Source organism: Taudactylus pleione, unplaced genomic scaffold (genome assembly GCF_031769625.1).
Source record: "Taudactylus pleione unplaced genomic scaffold, aTauple2 ptg000176l, whole genome shotgun sequence".
Taxonomy (NCBI): domain Eukaryota; kingdom Metazoa; phylum Chordata; class Amphibia; order Anura; family Myobatrachidae; genus Taudactylus; species Taudactylus pleione.
Window position 1 is genome coordinate 3,593,726 of NW_028284578.1, and position 15,367 is coordinate 3,609,092.

Here is a 15,367-nt window from a genome sequence, read left to right on the forward strand (position 1 = left end):
ATTACATATCAATTTTTATAAACAAGATGAATAAGACCTATTAGTAAAACAACAGGATGGATGGACACAAGATCAAGTGGGTACTAAATTAATGTAAATGGCGCATATATGTCTTTCGCCGGGTAAGTGGAATAAAATGGATATCCACCCAGTAAAATGTTAATTCAAATTGTAAATCGTGACGGAATTTGTTGCGTTATATAAGAAACTGTTAATAAATAAATACATTTGAAAATCAGATATCGTGAAACAAGTGTACAGTTTTCGTTTGACTTTTTTTGCCCTTTTCATTGGTAAAGAGCTCAAATTAATATTGAAGAACCAATCAGAGAAAGACACCAGGGAGTTGCTAAGTGAACTACCCATGGACAGCGATAAAATATTGTCCCAGGCTTTACCACTCCTGGAACTGATGCATAGGGCCGAATAGGACAGAGCAAATAAAACCACAAGGTTGTAAGCACAAGGCCTGTTTGTGGTTTTTCCCTTTTATATGCTAATTGAATGATGAGGATTTGGATTTGCAGCCTATTATATTTAAGGAGGGTGTGGTTTTTAGGTTTATAGTATTAGTTTCTACCATCTTAAGCTAAGTTTTTAGTCTCTGTTGTGGTGACGGTAAGAAAGGGTTTTAGATCAGTTGTTAGTTATTTGTTTGGTAGGTGCGATCTCCTCAACCAATGATTTATATGATTACATCCCATCAGGGCATTTGACACTGCCCGTCTGGGTGTGTCTAATGTTGGAGAGTTGTACACCAATGATTGACTGTTTCATGTTGTATGTTGTCTGTTCTTGTTGTACACCACCATTCTATATCAAATACATTTGATCAACTTTGAAGCCAACTCCTGTTGTTGTGTGTTTTACAGTATTTTATAAGTTGTCTGTTATATATATTTAATTTCAAAGGGGATTAACTATTTTTAAAGTATTAGTCATTGTATCAGTACTCTCCTCCTAGGCTGCATATCCTGTATCAGCTTGTGCTGAAGCAGGATGCAGCCTGGGGAGGTAGTAGGATCACAATCAACTCTCAATAAGTAGCTGTTTTGTGCCAAGAGATTACTGTTGCCAGCCATAATAACAGTAGATGGAAAGAAGAACCAATAGCAGAGGCACTTTAAGAGAGGAGGGGGCCTGTGCTCAAAGGGAAGGCCGTAACTAGAGTATTGAGACCAGTGCCATGGCACAGGGCACCACAGGGCAGGGGGGCCCCGGTCAATTTTCCTGTTTATTATCATTCTCACTTGTAGCTTCCTCTTCTATTATCCCTAGCATCTCCTGGCCTCCCCTATCTCTTCCCCATGAGGCCATGGCCCTTTTTCAGGTGCACTATCTTATGTCTCTATTTAAAAAATGGGGGAGGGGGCGCCAATGCTCTCTCTGGCACAGGGCACCAAAATTTCTAATTATGGCTCTGCTCAGAGGCTGCTGCGGACCCCCGCCCTCTCTGTGGGGCTGTAGATTCTTGCTTTGTGCCAGAGTCTGCTGAGCATGCACAAGTGATTAGTGCTGCTTCTCCAGCGCTGATGCTGGACTCCAGAGAGGTAAGTGGGTGCAGGGTGTGAGGTGTGGGCGCCTCTGGACCCAGGGGCGCTGAGAGGGGGGGGGGGGAGTGGGTACAGATTACCCGGGCTTCCTGAGGGGCCCGGTGGGAGCCCGGGTCCGGCGCCGCTCCCCCCCTCACAGCAGACCAGCACACAGCGTGTGCTGAGCTGCAGTCTCCTATGCCTGTGCAGGGGAGCGATCACACTGATCGCGCCCCCCCTGGCTTTGCACCGGGCTGAGGGGGCTCAGAGCGCCACCCCTCCCCAGCGCAAAATCTTTTTTTTTTCTCGGCTAGGGGGCGTGGCCACTCCCGATTAGGCCACGCCCCCTATTACCGGGCTCGCCGCGGCTCTTGGCGGGCACTGCACACGTTGCACCCATTATAGATAGCCAATGGCCAATGGCTTAGTCTATAAAGTATAAAAAGTACTCCTGATAGCTTATGGGTTTATTTTCAGAAGTGTATTCAGCTCTAGCTTAATTAATAGTTCAAACATTTTAAACAACAATGAAGCATTCAATATTGCTCTAAAAACACATCAGCATAAGTACTGTAAAACATAATATAATTTGAGTATGAGTAGTTTCAATCATGTACAAAAATCTCACTTACTGATCTGTACTTAGGTGTAAGCTAAGCTAGAATGTAAAGTAGCCTGATCCACCTTACCTCGGTCCGCATCATAGATGTACACAAACTTTTTCCACTTGTAATACTCAATAACACTAATTAGAGCATCTTGAAGTTCCGGCCTCAGCTGTAGGACAAACTGATTTGAAGTGGCTACGGGGAAGCTGGGGGTAATGAAGCAAACGTGGAGAGCACCGCAAAATGAAGTCAGCATGTTGACTGTCTTCCGGTCATAGAATCCGAATATGGCATACACTCCCTTGGCAAACTGTGAACAAACTGGTAGAGAAGAGGGGAAATAAGAATGAGCTCAGATCACTCTGTTATACACTGTTAGCATTTTAAAATTGGAAACTCACTAAAACATCGGCATTATCTACCAAAACACGCTATGATTCATGGTTTGACAGAATAAAATTTGCAGTTACATTTCCCACTGCAGGCTCTCCTGGCATTAGCAGTTGATTACGGTACACATCTTTTTAAATGGACATATAAAAAAGAAAAATAAGAACAGTTCAATTACCAAGGCCGTACAGCTAGAGTTTGCACACATATTCATTCTTGGGCACTCTGGTGTTTATTCTGTTGCAGGCTATTGTGTCTAAATTGTTATTACGCTTTGGTGAGATCAACTGTTATTTGGCACAGAACATCTAGCAAGAAAATGAACGAATATTACTGTATAATTTTTTTCTGCACAATGTGATGTTACGCATGGACCAACAATGGCTATTATAAAAAAAAATGTTCTGTAAATCTCTTTTCCTGCACCTGTGTTTTTGCACTTAGCGTATAATAGAGATGTGCGCTGACTCCCGTGTTTTGGTTTTGGATCTGGATTTATCTTCATGTTTTGGAAACCACTCTTAAGTGTTTTGGTTTTGAATCTGTTTTTTTTTTAAAATTGATAAAAAGTTTTAAAAACAGGTAAAATCATTGAATTTTTGCAATCCAAAACCGGAAATCGGATTTAAAATCCGAATTCCGAACTGTGAGAAGGTCAAAACCGCGAGTCAGATCTCAGGAGATCAGAACTGCGCCTCGGATCTGTCAAAAGTCACGAAATTCGGGTGGATTCGGATTTCTGAAAAACCGAACTGCACATCTGTAGTGTATAATGTTTAAACCAAATGTATCTATTTTGAAGGGGAACTTGTAAGCCTGCCAACTGGCTATCTTTTGTTTTTATCATATTTATGATGAGGTGCGGCCAATATTAATAATCCTTTTAGCCGTATCTTGCGGGAATAAGGATTCTTCTTCCGCTCAGATGTATCAATTTAAATAAATGAGAGCCCGTCCCATTGATCAGCAAGAGGGTAACTAATCGCATCCATTCACTTTACTTTTACTTACCCTGTGCAGTGCTTCCCCATAGAAAACTCTAGGGACGACTGCTGCTAGAGCTGGCAGACAGAAAGCAGGAGAAATCCCTGTTACAGTATCTCCTGCTTCCTGTATTGCTACATACAAGCGACACTTAATTCTGCCCTTCACCATGCAGATATAGCAGTCTGTATATTTTATGGACATAATTGACTAATAATTAAATATGCTCCAAAGTCTTAGGAGTATATTTACCAGGGGCGGTTTAAGAGAGGAGGGGGCCCATATGCAGCCTCCGTTTGGGCCCCCTCCATTCTGTCGGCGGCTCAGCAGCACTGAGCGCTGTAGATCCTGGCTTCATGCCAGAATCTACAGCGCATGCGCGGGTCTCCGGGAAAATGGCGCCCATGCCTACTTTCCCAGGGACATCTTTTCTGCGCCTGCGCTGATCACTGGGAAAATGGCCGCCACCATTTTCCCAGTGAGTGTTTGCTGCTCAACAGCGCCGGTCCGGCATTACTGAGCAGCACTTCGGGAATCGGTGGAGAGGTAAGTATAATTACCTATGGATGTGCAGTGTGGGCCTACCTGGACCCGGGGGCCCGTGTGCCCTGCACACTCTGCATCCATTATAGATACGCCCCTGATATTTACTAAAGTGCAGGATTTTAGACGGGGAGTTGTTACCCATAGCAACCAATCAGATTCTACTTATCATTTATCTAGCACCTTCTAGAAGATAATAGTTAAAATCAGATTGGTTGCTATGGGCAAAATCTCCACTTCTAAAAACCTGCACTTTAGTAAATATACATCTTACTGTCTACACTACTTACGTCCGCACTTCCTTCGTCAACCTCATATGTACAGTATGTGTTATGTTCTTACAGTATGTATTATTGCATTTTGCATGTTTTTTTTGCTTTCATAGCAATAGTCCAGCGCTGTAATATACAGTGCATCCGGAAAGTATTCACAGCCTTATTTCAAAATGGAATAAATTCATGTTTGTCTTCAAAATTCTACACACAATACTCCATAATGACAACGTGTAAAAAGTTTTTTTGAGATTTTTGCAAATTTAATTAACAAAACTAAGAAATCACATGTACATAAGTACATAAGGCTGTAACATAACAAAATGTGGAAAAAGTGAAGCGCTGTGAATACTTTCCGGATGCACTGTATGGTTTAGAACAGTGGTCAGGGAACAGGGGTAAATTACTCGACATGGGGTAAAAATGTAATTCCTGGGGGTAATGGATGGACAGCCGGGCATGCATATGAATCATTCTATAATATAGAATGATTCATATGCATGCCCGGCTGTGCCGCAGGGAGGCTCTATGCCGGACGCCCGCTGATATGTTATTACCAGCGGGCGCCCGGCTCCTTCTCTGCAGCGCCATGTTAGCCGGAGGCTAGAGTTCTCTTCTGAACTCCAGCTTCCGCCTCTCTCAATGTGCACTATGGGAGATATGCCATGACGTCTCTCCCATGGTTCCGAGGAGCAGCCGGGTGGACAGGATGGCGGCGGATGCAGGAGCGGGGATTAAGGTAAGTGTTTCTTTGGTTTTTTTTTTGTACAAGCGGCACTACAGGGGCATTATATGGGGGCACTACTACAGGGGCACTATATGGGGGCACTACTACAGGGGCACTATATGGGGGCACTACTACAGGGGCAATATATGGGGGCAGTACTACAGGGGCATTATATGGGGGCACTACTACAGGGGCATAACTACAGGGGCATTATATGGGGGCACTACTATATGATTTCCTTTCTTTTAAATCAAGGGGGTAACATCGGTGTATCTAAATATATTTTGGGGTACAACTTTTCAATTTTTGGAGCTAAAATTAAAGTACAGCAGGATGACAACAATGTATAACAGTTCACATACAAGGAGAAAAAGAAAAACTATATACAAGTTGCGCTGCTGTAATGTAAAGTGCAATTTACCAAAATGATCCACATCACAAACTTCTCTGAATTATGAAAAAACATTTAATGGTGCATACACACGGTCAGATTTTTCCTTCAGATCTGAACAATAACGATTTAAAAATCGTCCAGTCGTTCATATCTGAAGGAAAACCTGACATATCTGACATGCCTGAATGTTGGACGATGAATGATGCGCGTTTCCGTTTGTCAGATAACGATATCTGACATCTGATGTGTTTGCAGTCAGAATTGGACGATTCCATTCATTTAAATGCAGTCAAAAATCGTTCAATCGTTCAAATCGTTCAAAACTTTGGTCAAATCGTTCAATCGTTCATCTGACAAATCTGACAAATCTGACCGTGTGTATGCTCCATAATAAACAAACAATAGAAGAAACTTATAAATAGCCATAAAAATTATCATAAGAATCTCACTAGGGAGAATAATGTATCAAAATTTGCTTGTGCAACTCTAATAAATGTATTTAAATTAGATACAATACAATTCAATTGCTCACCGCTTGATACATCAAAAATTATTGTAGTATCCCATTGATTTAAATGTTGAAATGTCAATGATTTGATCATACTTAGGGATAAATTTACTAAAGTGAGAGTTTTTAGAAGTGAGTTTTAAAAGTGATGTTGCCCATAGCAACCAATCAGTTTCTAACTATTATCTTCTAGAAGGTGCTAGTTAAATGTTAAGTAGAATCTGATTGGTTGCTGTGGGCAACATCACCTTTAAAACTCACTTCTAAAAACTCTCACTTTAGTAAATTTACCCCTTATAGTGCACTGGAGCTTTTTATAATAGATGGTCGGTGTGGAAGCGCATATGGTGTTTCAATCAGCACTTCTACACCGACCATCTATTCTAAAAAGCTCCAGTGCACTATATGTATAATCAAATCATTGACATTTCAACATTTAAATCAATGGGATACTACAATCATTTTTGATGTATCAAGCGGTGAGCAATTGAATTGTATTCTATTCTATTGAATTTAGATACATTTATTAGAGATGCAGGAGCAGTCACAGATATTGTTACATTTTGATACATTATTTTCCCTAGTGAGATTCTTATGATCTTTTTTTATGGCTATTTATGAGCTTCTTCTATTGTATTATTATTATTATCCTTTATTTATATGGCGCCACAAGTGTTCCGCAGCGCCTTACATAGTAAAAAAAACTAATAGGTGAACAAATCATTGACATTTCAACATTTAAATCAATGGGATACTACAATAATTTTTGATGTATCAAGCGGTGAGCAATTGAATTGTATTGTATCTAATTTAGATACATTTATTACAGTTGCACAAGCAAATTTTGATACATTATTCTCCCTAGTGAGATTCTTATGATCATTTTTATGGCTATTGATAAGTTTCTTCTATTGTTTGTTTATTATGGAGCATAACACACGGTCATGCATCTGACTGAGGAAGCGACAGTGAAACGCGCATCTCAGACCCGCGAATCCGGCTGTGTACAGGCGGGATTCGTCATGGCAGCATACTGACAGGCTCTTCTAGTGGCAGATTTTCTATACTACACACCGGCTCCCTGGAGGTGAGCGCTCAGGTACTTTTCACACTACACTTTCTTTAGCGCACTGAGTGGCTTTATTTAACAGAGACAAGTTTGTGACCCTGCAATACCTTTAGGGCAACAGAGCTCCACTTGTCCTGTACTAGCCATAGTGCAGCTACACTCATACTCTTTCTTCCTATCACTGCATATGCGATCTGGGTTTCCCACCACTCACCACTACCTTTGGTATATGACTGGCAGCAGCACAGATCGCAAACCTATGCTGTGTTATTTCATTACGATAACTATTGTCTCTATGAGTACTCTCATTGGGGTGCGCCTATTAGAGGTTCCTGCAATGTTTACACCAGGACCCTCTTTTTAACGCAGTCCAACAGCAGATACTCATTGTACTTATTCCCTACCCTGGGAGTACCTTTATAGTACGCTCACATGCCATTCAATGGCTATACAATGGCATGCAGCAGCTGCTATTTTGTAAACTCCACATAAAGGAGTAGCTTTACTTTTTCCTATAACCTTACTGTCTACAAGTACCTGGGTGGCATCACAGGCGACCTACATGTGATCTGCCTCTCATTACAACCTGTGATTTACTTATATTCATTTTGATATTTGCAGGGTCAGCTATTATTTCATCTGACCCCCTTATCATTGTATTTCTCTGATTACTGTTCAGTGTTATTGTGCTGTGATATCTCACGTAACCTATATTGAATATTGTATGGTTATTATCACATTCTTTTCTAGAAGATTTCCTTGTATGCTTCTGCCGTAATTCTGATTAGCCATTGTGCTATGACGACATTATGAGGTCATTGAACTAGTATATGTTTTATATAGGTCTCAATATTGTATGAGACAGAGAATTATAGACCTATTTGTAATATTTCACTTAGCTTCACACAATTGTGATAAGTATTGTATTATATGTTGTCTTATGTTCTATGTATGTTCGTGTTCTGCTTGTGATAATTTATAGCTGTTATTCCAACAGTAATGCCAATAAGTAACAGGCTCAGACTTGTTTTTGGTATTTTAAAATATATCTAATAAAAGTTATTTTTTATATATTATTCTTATTATAACCTTTACATTCGAGTGCCCCCAACAAGAGAGTTTTCTTCTTCTTCCCCATACACGGTCAGATTTGTCAGATGAACGATTGAACGATTTGAACGATTTGACCAAAGTTTTGAACGATTTGAACGATTGAACGATTTTTGACTGCATTTAAATTAATGGAATCGTACAATTCTGACTGCAAACACATAAGATGTCAGATATCGTTATCTGACAAACGGGAACGCGCATCGTTCATCGTCCATCGTTCAGATATGTCAGATTTTCCTTCAGATATGAACGACTGAACGATTTTTAAATCGTTATTGTTCAGATCTGAAGGAAAAATCTGACCGTGTGTATGCACCATTAAATGTTTTTTCATAATTCAGAGAAGTTTGTGATGTGGATCATTTTGGTAAATTGCACTTTACATTACAGCAGCGCAACTTGTATATAGTTTTTCTTTTTCTCCTTGTTGTGTATGTCAGACTAGCAACTGACAATCAAGTTTTTGCAGCGCTGTATATTGTGCAGGAGATTAATATCAGATAATTCAATTCGATTTTTATATATATATTTTTTTTTTAATTTTCCACTTTCCATTATGATATATAGAGTGCCAGTTGTGAACTGAGGATGTCAGTTTTCTGTCGTACCTCAGTTCGTGTTGTGTCAACAGTTCGCATACAGTAAAGTATTATATGAGCATATTACGTTATAATATGCAGGGTTAATGCAATGGTCAGCATTCCTGCCTCACAGTTCTGAGGTCTTGGTGGAGTTTGTGAAGTAACTGTGGGGAGTTTGTATGCTCATGACAGTGTGGGTTTCCCCCAGGCAGTCTGGTTTCCTCCCACAATCCAGATGATGTGAATGGCCATTCTTTATGACGATTGTAATAGGCAATATTACAGATTCTCTAGGAAGAATATAAAACAAATAATCTGCATATTATTCCCACAGCAATGTAAGGAGATCGCTATGATAGATTATAAAGGTTCTAAATTTATAGGTTGGAGGTATTTCTGAAAATTTCCCCAAGGGAGTTGTGTCACCCATGGGAACAGATATTTGCTTTAATATTCTAGTTTACAAAAAAAAAAAATCACAGTTCGTATTTGAATATTTGCGTAGCTATTACGACATTGTGGGACCTATGTATTAAATAGCACAAATTATCGTCATTTGATGCCATTTTTCAATCCTCAAGACTGTTTGTATTTAGCAAATCAGCACGGAAGTTTTAGCACCCTCAGCTCCTTCCCTGGCATCAGTGTATTACTAATGCATAGTAATGCTTTCCTTGATTTCAGCATTGTGCATGCACAAGCTGGTAAGGCCATGCATGTGAACATAACAAACATGATGATTTTGATCTGCGTAGGCACAAAAAAAGTTTAACACCAGCTGAGCTGCAAAAAGCCCCGTTTCATAATTGTATGAAGTGCTCAGTTCTTAGTGTGCACTATGCGGATGGCACAAGAATACAAAAGTAAATCAGTGATTTCTCGCCTCTTTAGCATTTCATAGATGTTGAGAAGAGAAAAAACTTGATTTCACCAGCCAAAATACTGAAGAAAAGACCTATGTTTGAATTAATCAAAAGCGTCTAAAACTGTGTTATAAAAAAAAGGTACTTACTGTATCCCCCTCATACAGATATAACTATATGTTTGTTATGTATTTTAAAGATACTGTTTATTAATTGATTTCTTTTGCAATTTTTTTTGCTATATATAACTCAGTTTTACTATTATCTTATACTTAGCAATCTTTTTTTATTTTTTATATCATTTCAGTGATTCATACAGATATGTATATGTTTTTATCTTCTTAAATCACAGAAATAGTAAATATTCTCAGCTGTGCATAGAATAAAACCAGATATAAAATTCAATTAATCCATATTTTTGCTTTTATTGTGCTGCCATCTATCTCTGACTTCTGAGATGGGTTTAAAATAAATATAAATGACTTATAGACCAGCACTTCTAAAGTTATATTTTTGTCCCTACTGACCAGGGCTTAATGGTTCTCATTTGTCACCAACATTATAATGCCAGTCCTGACTGCATGCAACAGCTGAAGACATACTGTACTGGATATGAATTATATTTGTTCTTTGTTTATTATAAATAATGTATGTACATATTTTTAGCATCAACTTTCATTATTTACTTGCATTGTATATTTTATTTCTTTTATTTAATTTTAACTTAAAAACTGTTGCATTGTTTTCATATTTTTGGTCAAACACTAGTATCTTACTCAAAGCGCACATCATAATATTCTAGGTTTATTTTCTCAAATGTTTTTGGCATTTAGCATATAATTTTTTGATTTATTTGTTTATTTATAGTTTTATTTATTTGGAAGGTTTTGCTATTAACTGTGCATATTACATTCTTTATATGAGAACCATAATATAACATACAACAAACAGTAAATACACATTTACATGGAAAAGGTGGGAAGTGCAGAATAACTGCATAATATTATAGATATAAGTGAACTACATTCCTACATTCAGGTCCGGCCCTGGGCATAGGTCATATAGACAACTGCCTAGGGTGGTACTGCTCCAGTGGGACACCCAGCAGGCACATTAGCCCACCCAATAAAGGAGCACCAACTTAAGTCTTGCCTAAGGCACCAAATTGGTTGGGGCCAGGCCTTTCTACATTTATACAACAGAATTCTGCTGTGAGTCCCTAACCCTTTTTCCGCATAATGCACCACAACTGTCAAATAATGTTCGCAAAAATATTTCTAGCAGCATTTGGTATTGGGTGGAGTGTGGTGGAGTTCCAGAATATATAAAAAAATACATAGATAATTATTGGTGTTTACATGGTCAACAATTTATTTATTACAGAAAGAAAAACATATAGTGGCATGGAACAGGGGCAGGTAAATTACTGCAATTATCAGTCCCCCTATCAGAGGCCTGAAATATATAATGAGGCAGTGTCCTGTCTCAGGTACCTAACACAATAGTCTCTGCCTACTCCTTCATATCATGTATAAAATGTAGACCCAGACAGTAGGGTGGTGTTGTTGGGCCCTGGAATTAGTGAAGACCTTACGGTGAAGGAGAGTATACCAGCTTTGCATCATGGGATGGGTACAGGATGCTGGTGCTTGGGATCCTGGTGGTCAAAATTCCAATGCCGGCGCCCCAACAGGGTTAGGATTACGACACCTGTCGATAGGTATCCTAACCCTCCCCCTCTTCCTGTCCTAACCCTAACCCTCTCTCCCCGGTGCCTGAACCAACCATCTCCCCCTAGTGCCTGAACCTAGCCTCCCCGTACCCAAACCCCAGCCCTCCCCCTAGTGTCTAACCCTAACACTGACCCTCCCCCTAACCCCGCTACTTACCTTTCGGTGGTCGGGATGCCGGCGCCAGGATTCTGACAAGTGTCGGGATTCTGGAGCCAGCATTCTGAGCACCGGAATCCACGCAGTCAGGATATTGACCACATCCCATGCACCACAAAGACCGCTGGTCTACTTCTCTCTCCTGCCCAACAATATAAGAGAACACAATCACAAAATGAAACAATATATCAGGGAGAGATGGTGGGAATTAATCAAATAAAAGAGGTTTCTGTCTGGTAACAGTTAATAAAACTTCCTTAATGCTAAGCCCTTCTCTAACCTAACTACTATTGGGCCACAACTAAAATAAACACCCATGTCCCTGACCTCATTACAAAGGTCAGCCTAGCCTCAGGGTTTAACACCTTCAGGCTTAGGGAGCCTTCAGCAATCTTCTGTGGACTGAACCAATATTCATAGAAATGAAGCCGATTAATTCTCTAGGAACTAGTGATATCACTGCTCTTAGTGGATTTATAGGCTACATTTTCATGAATTTTGGGAGTGTAGCAGTGATGCACCCCTAACCTAATAATTTGATATTGTGCTTTCTCATTAATATTGGTTTAACTCACAAAATGGTTTTGTCCACTGAGAAATACATCTGGTTCTTCAAAGCTCCATTGAGAAGACAGTTATAATGATTTATGTTGACATATGTCAGTTATATTTTATTCACACAAAAGCATCTATTTATGAAACAGGCAATATTATTTCATATGAGATTAAATCATTTCAGGCTCTCCTTATGGTTGCCACATTCTCTAGAAAAAAATAATGTGTCTCCTACAGTATATCTTTTATGTTACTGCCCTATTAATAACACAAGTACAGAGCTCCATTGTATCTACCAAGCTGGTAAATATTGTTCTGAAATACCAATCTGTAAAGTGTCATCATTTACTACAAAACTTTCGTTTTATGATCATTTATCTATTAAGTTCCTGACATTCTGCAGTGCTGTACAACTGGGGGAGTCCTGCAGTACACATCAACATACAAGTCATAGACACTAAAATCATACGCTAAAAGTATACTCTAATTTTAGGGGGAGTTCTATTCCCAAAATCTACACAATGTGCTGCTTTGGAATGGGACACACGCACACTTCTATGGGGAAAACTCGTGATGTCAGCACTACCATAATTGGTCAATATGTGCACAGCCAGGCATCGCGACTGTGCACCCGTAGAATTTTACTGCCCCTTTAAAATCCTCGTTCTCTATAAGGGATGTATAAACAAAAACACAAAACATAAAATACACTAACAATAATTTTTCCTTTTCGGTCTGATGCAGCCAATATGAATCCTAGGAAAAGCAGGAATTATGTTGCTAGCTCTTTGACCACCGATGTTACTCAGAGAAAATACTAGCTCATTATATGGTAGTCAGAGAAACTGAAAATTCGGGCGATCCCGGAAAGTGCATGTGACCCTTGTCCACTTGTATGTAGATAGTTTAGATACTGATTAAAATATGTTGCATTGCACAAATAATTTATTATTAGAGTCTATATATGATGCTTCCGTAGATAGAATTAAATGTCATCTGTGTACACCAAAGGGCACCTTATGTAAATAATTCGCACAGGTGACAGCATACCTCCTGACTGTCACGGTTTTGGCAGACAGTCTTACTTTCAGTGGCGGATTTACCTAGAGACTGTGTGGCTGCAGCCCCTTCAGTAAAATCCACCACTTGCAGGGACTTCTCATTGGAAGCACTCCCTGCTGATCATAGCCAGACAGGCAGTCCCTGGGGGAGGTATTTTCTCTTCCTGGAACTGCCAGTCCAGTCTGCAATAGCAGAGAGAGTGCTCCCCATAGGAAGCCACTCTCCTGCTATTACGGCAGCACTATCTGGCTTCTAGGGGCTGCAACTCTGCTGTCAGCTCCTGACGTAAGCCACACACCCTAATTTAGACTCCACCCCTCGCAGCCGCCGGACTTATGCCCTGTCTTTTGGTGACATCAGCTGTCAATCACCGGGATGGCAGAAAGGAGATGGCTGCATAGACTGCAGCTTATGGCCTATGATGTACAGACCCCCGGCCAGACAGGTAAGGAGCCACCGCTGCTTACTTTGATGACTAAGTCCTGCAATCCTGTCTCCCAGATCAGGAAGTTGACATATTGTATCTCTCAACTTCCTGATCTGGGAGACAGGGGTTGGGTATGACATACCGGTGACTGAAAAGCCGCCGGTTCAAATCCCGACGCCAGAAGCCCGATGGAGTGAATCCCAACAGGGGTAGTAAGTACCCTAACCCTCGCTCTCCCCACCCCTAACCCTCCCTTGGTGGTGCCTAACCCTAACCTCCCCGGGGGTGCCTAACCCTAACTTTCCCCCGATGGTGCCTAACCCTAACCCCCCTCCCCATAGCCTAACCCTACCCGGGGGGTGCCTAGCCCTAATCTCCAGCCAGGGGTGCCTAAAAGTAACCCCCCCATCCCCAGGCTAAATATCATACTAAACGTCTTATTACCTTCATGACGGTGGGGGTCGCTATACCGACGTCGGTATCTTGATCTTCTTTGGGATATCGTCGCCGGCATTATGCCGGGTGTCAGGAATCCGGTGTTGCTATTTTGACACCTGGGATCCTGTCCGCCACCATATTTAACGTATCCCATTCAGAGACCTGGCTCTAGTCATCTGGCTAGAAATGTTTATGCTGAAATATAAACCCATCAGCCATAACATGAAAACCGCTGGCAGGTGAAGTGAATAACTCTAATTATCTTGTTATAATGGCACCTGTCAAGGGGTGGGATATATAAGGCAGCAAGCAAGCAGCCAGTTCTTTAAGTTGATGTATTGGAAGCAGGAAAAATCAGCAAGTGTAAGGATCTGAGTGACTTTGACAAAGGCCAAATTGTGATGGCTAGACGACTTGGTCAGAGCATCTCCAAAATGGCAGGTCTTGTGGGGTGTTTCCGGTATATAATGGTTAGTACCTACAAAAAGTGGTCCAAGAAAGAACACAGTGAACCAGCAACAGAGTCATCGGTGCCCAGGGCTCATTGATGCGTTTGTGGGTGAAGGCTAGCACGTCTGGTCTTATCTCACAGAGGAGCTACTGTAGTATAATTTGCAGAAAAAGTTAATGCTGGCTTTGATAGAAAAGTGTCAGAACACACAGTGCATCACAGATTGCTGCGTATGATTTTGCATAGCTGTAGACTGATCAGAGTGCCAATGCTGACTCCTTTCCACTACCAAAAGTGCCTCCAATGGGCACAAGAGCATCAGAATTGGACCATGGAGTAATGGAAAAAGGTGAGCTGTTCTGATGAATCATGTTTTCTTTTAAAATATGTGGGTGGCTGGGTATAAGTGTGCTGTTTACATGGGAAGAGATGGTACCAGGATGCACTATGGTAAGATCCTCTGGGCAATATTCTGCTGGGAAACCTTGGGTCCTGGCATTCATGTGTATGTCTCATTGACATACCACCTACCTAAACATTGTTGCAGACCAAGTACACTCCTTCATGGCAACAGTATTCCCGATGGCAGTGGCCTCTTAAAGCAGGATAATGCACCCTATCACACTGCAAATATTGTTCAGGAATGGTTTGAGGAACATGGAAAAGACTTCAAGGTGTTGACATGGCCTCCAATTTCCCCAGATCTCAATCCGATCGAGCATCTGTGGGATGTGCTGGAAAAACAAGACCGAGCCATGGAGACCCCACCTCACAACTTACAGAACTTAAAGGATCTGTTGCTAATGTTTTGGCGCCAGATACCGCAGGACACCTACAGAAGTCTTGTGGAGTACTATACATGCCTCAATGGGTCAGAGTTGTTTCGTAGGCACCTACACAATAGGCAGTTGGTTTTAATGTTATCGTTGATGGATGGATGTGTCCAGATGACCAGTCAGCC

General features: G+C 40.8%; 1 protein-coding gene across 8 annotated transcripts in view; it reads right to left on the minus strand.

The window, feature by feature from the left end:
* The window catches only part of GRIA1 (glutamate ionotropic receptor AMPA type subunit 1), a 333,609-nt gene that overhangs the window by 133,243 nt on the left and 184,999 nt on the right, over nucleotides 1-15,367 (minus strand). For all 8 annotated transcript variants that reach the window (XM_088475695.1, XM_088475691.1, XM_088475690.1 and 5 more), the window contains exon 3: nucleotides 2,222-2,461. In XM_088475695.1, coding sequence (XP_088331821.1) covers nucleotides 2,222-2,461 — 240 coding nt within the window. The remainder of the gene's footprint in view (nucleotides 1-2,221; nucleotides 2,462-15,367) is intronic.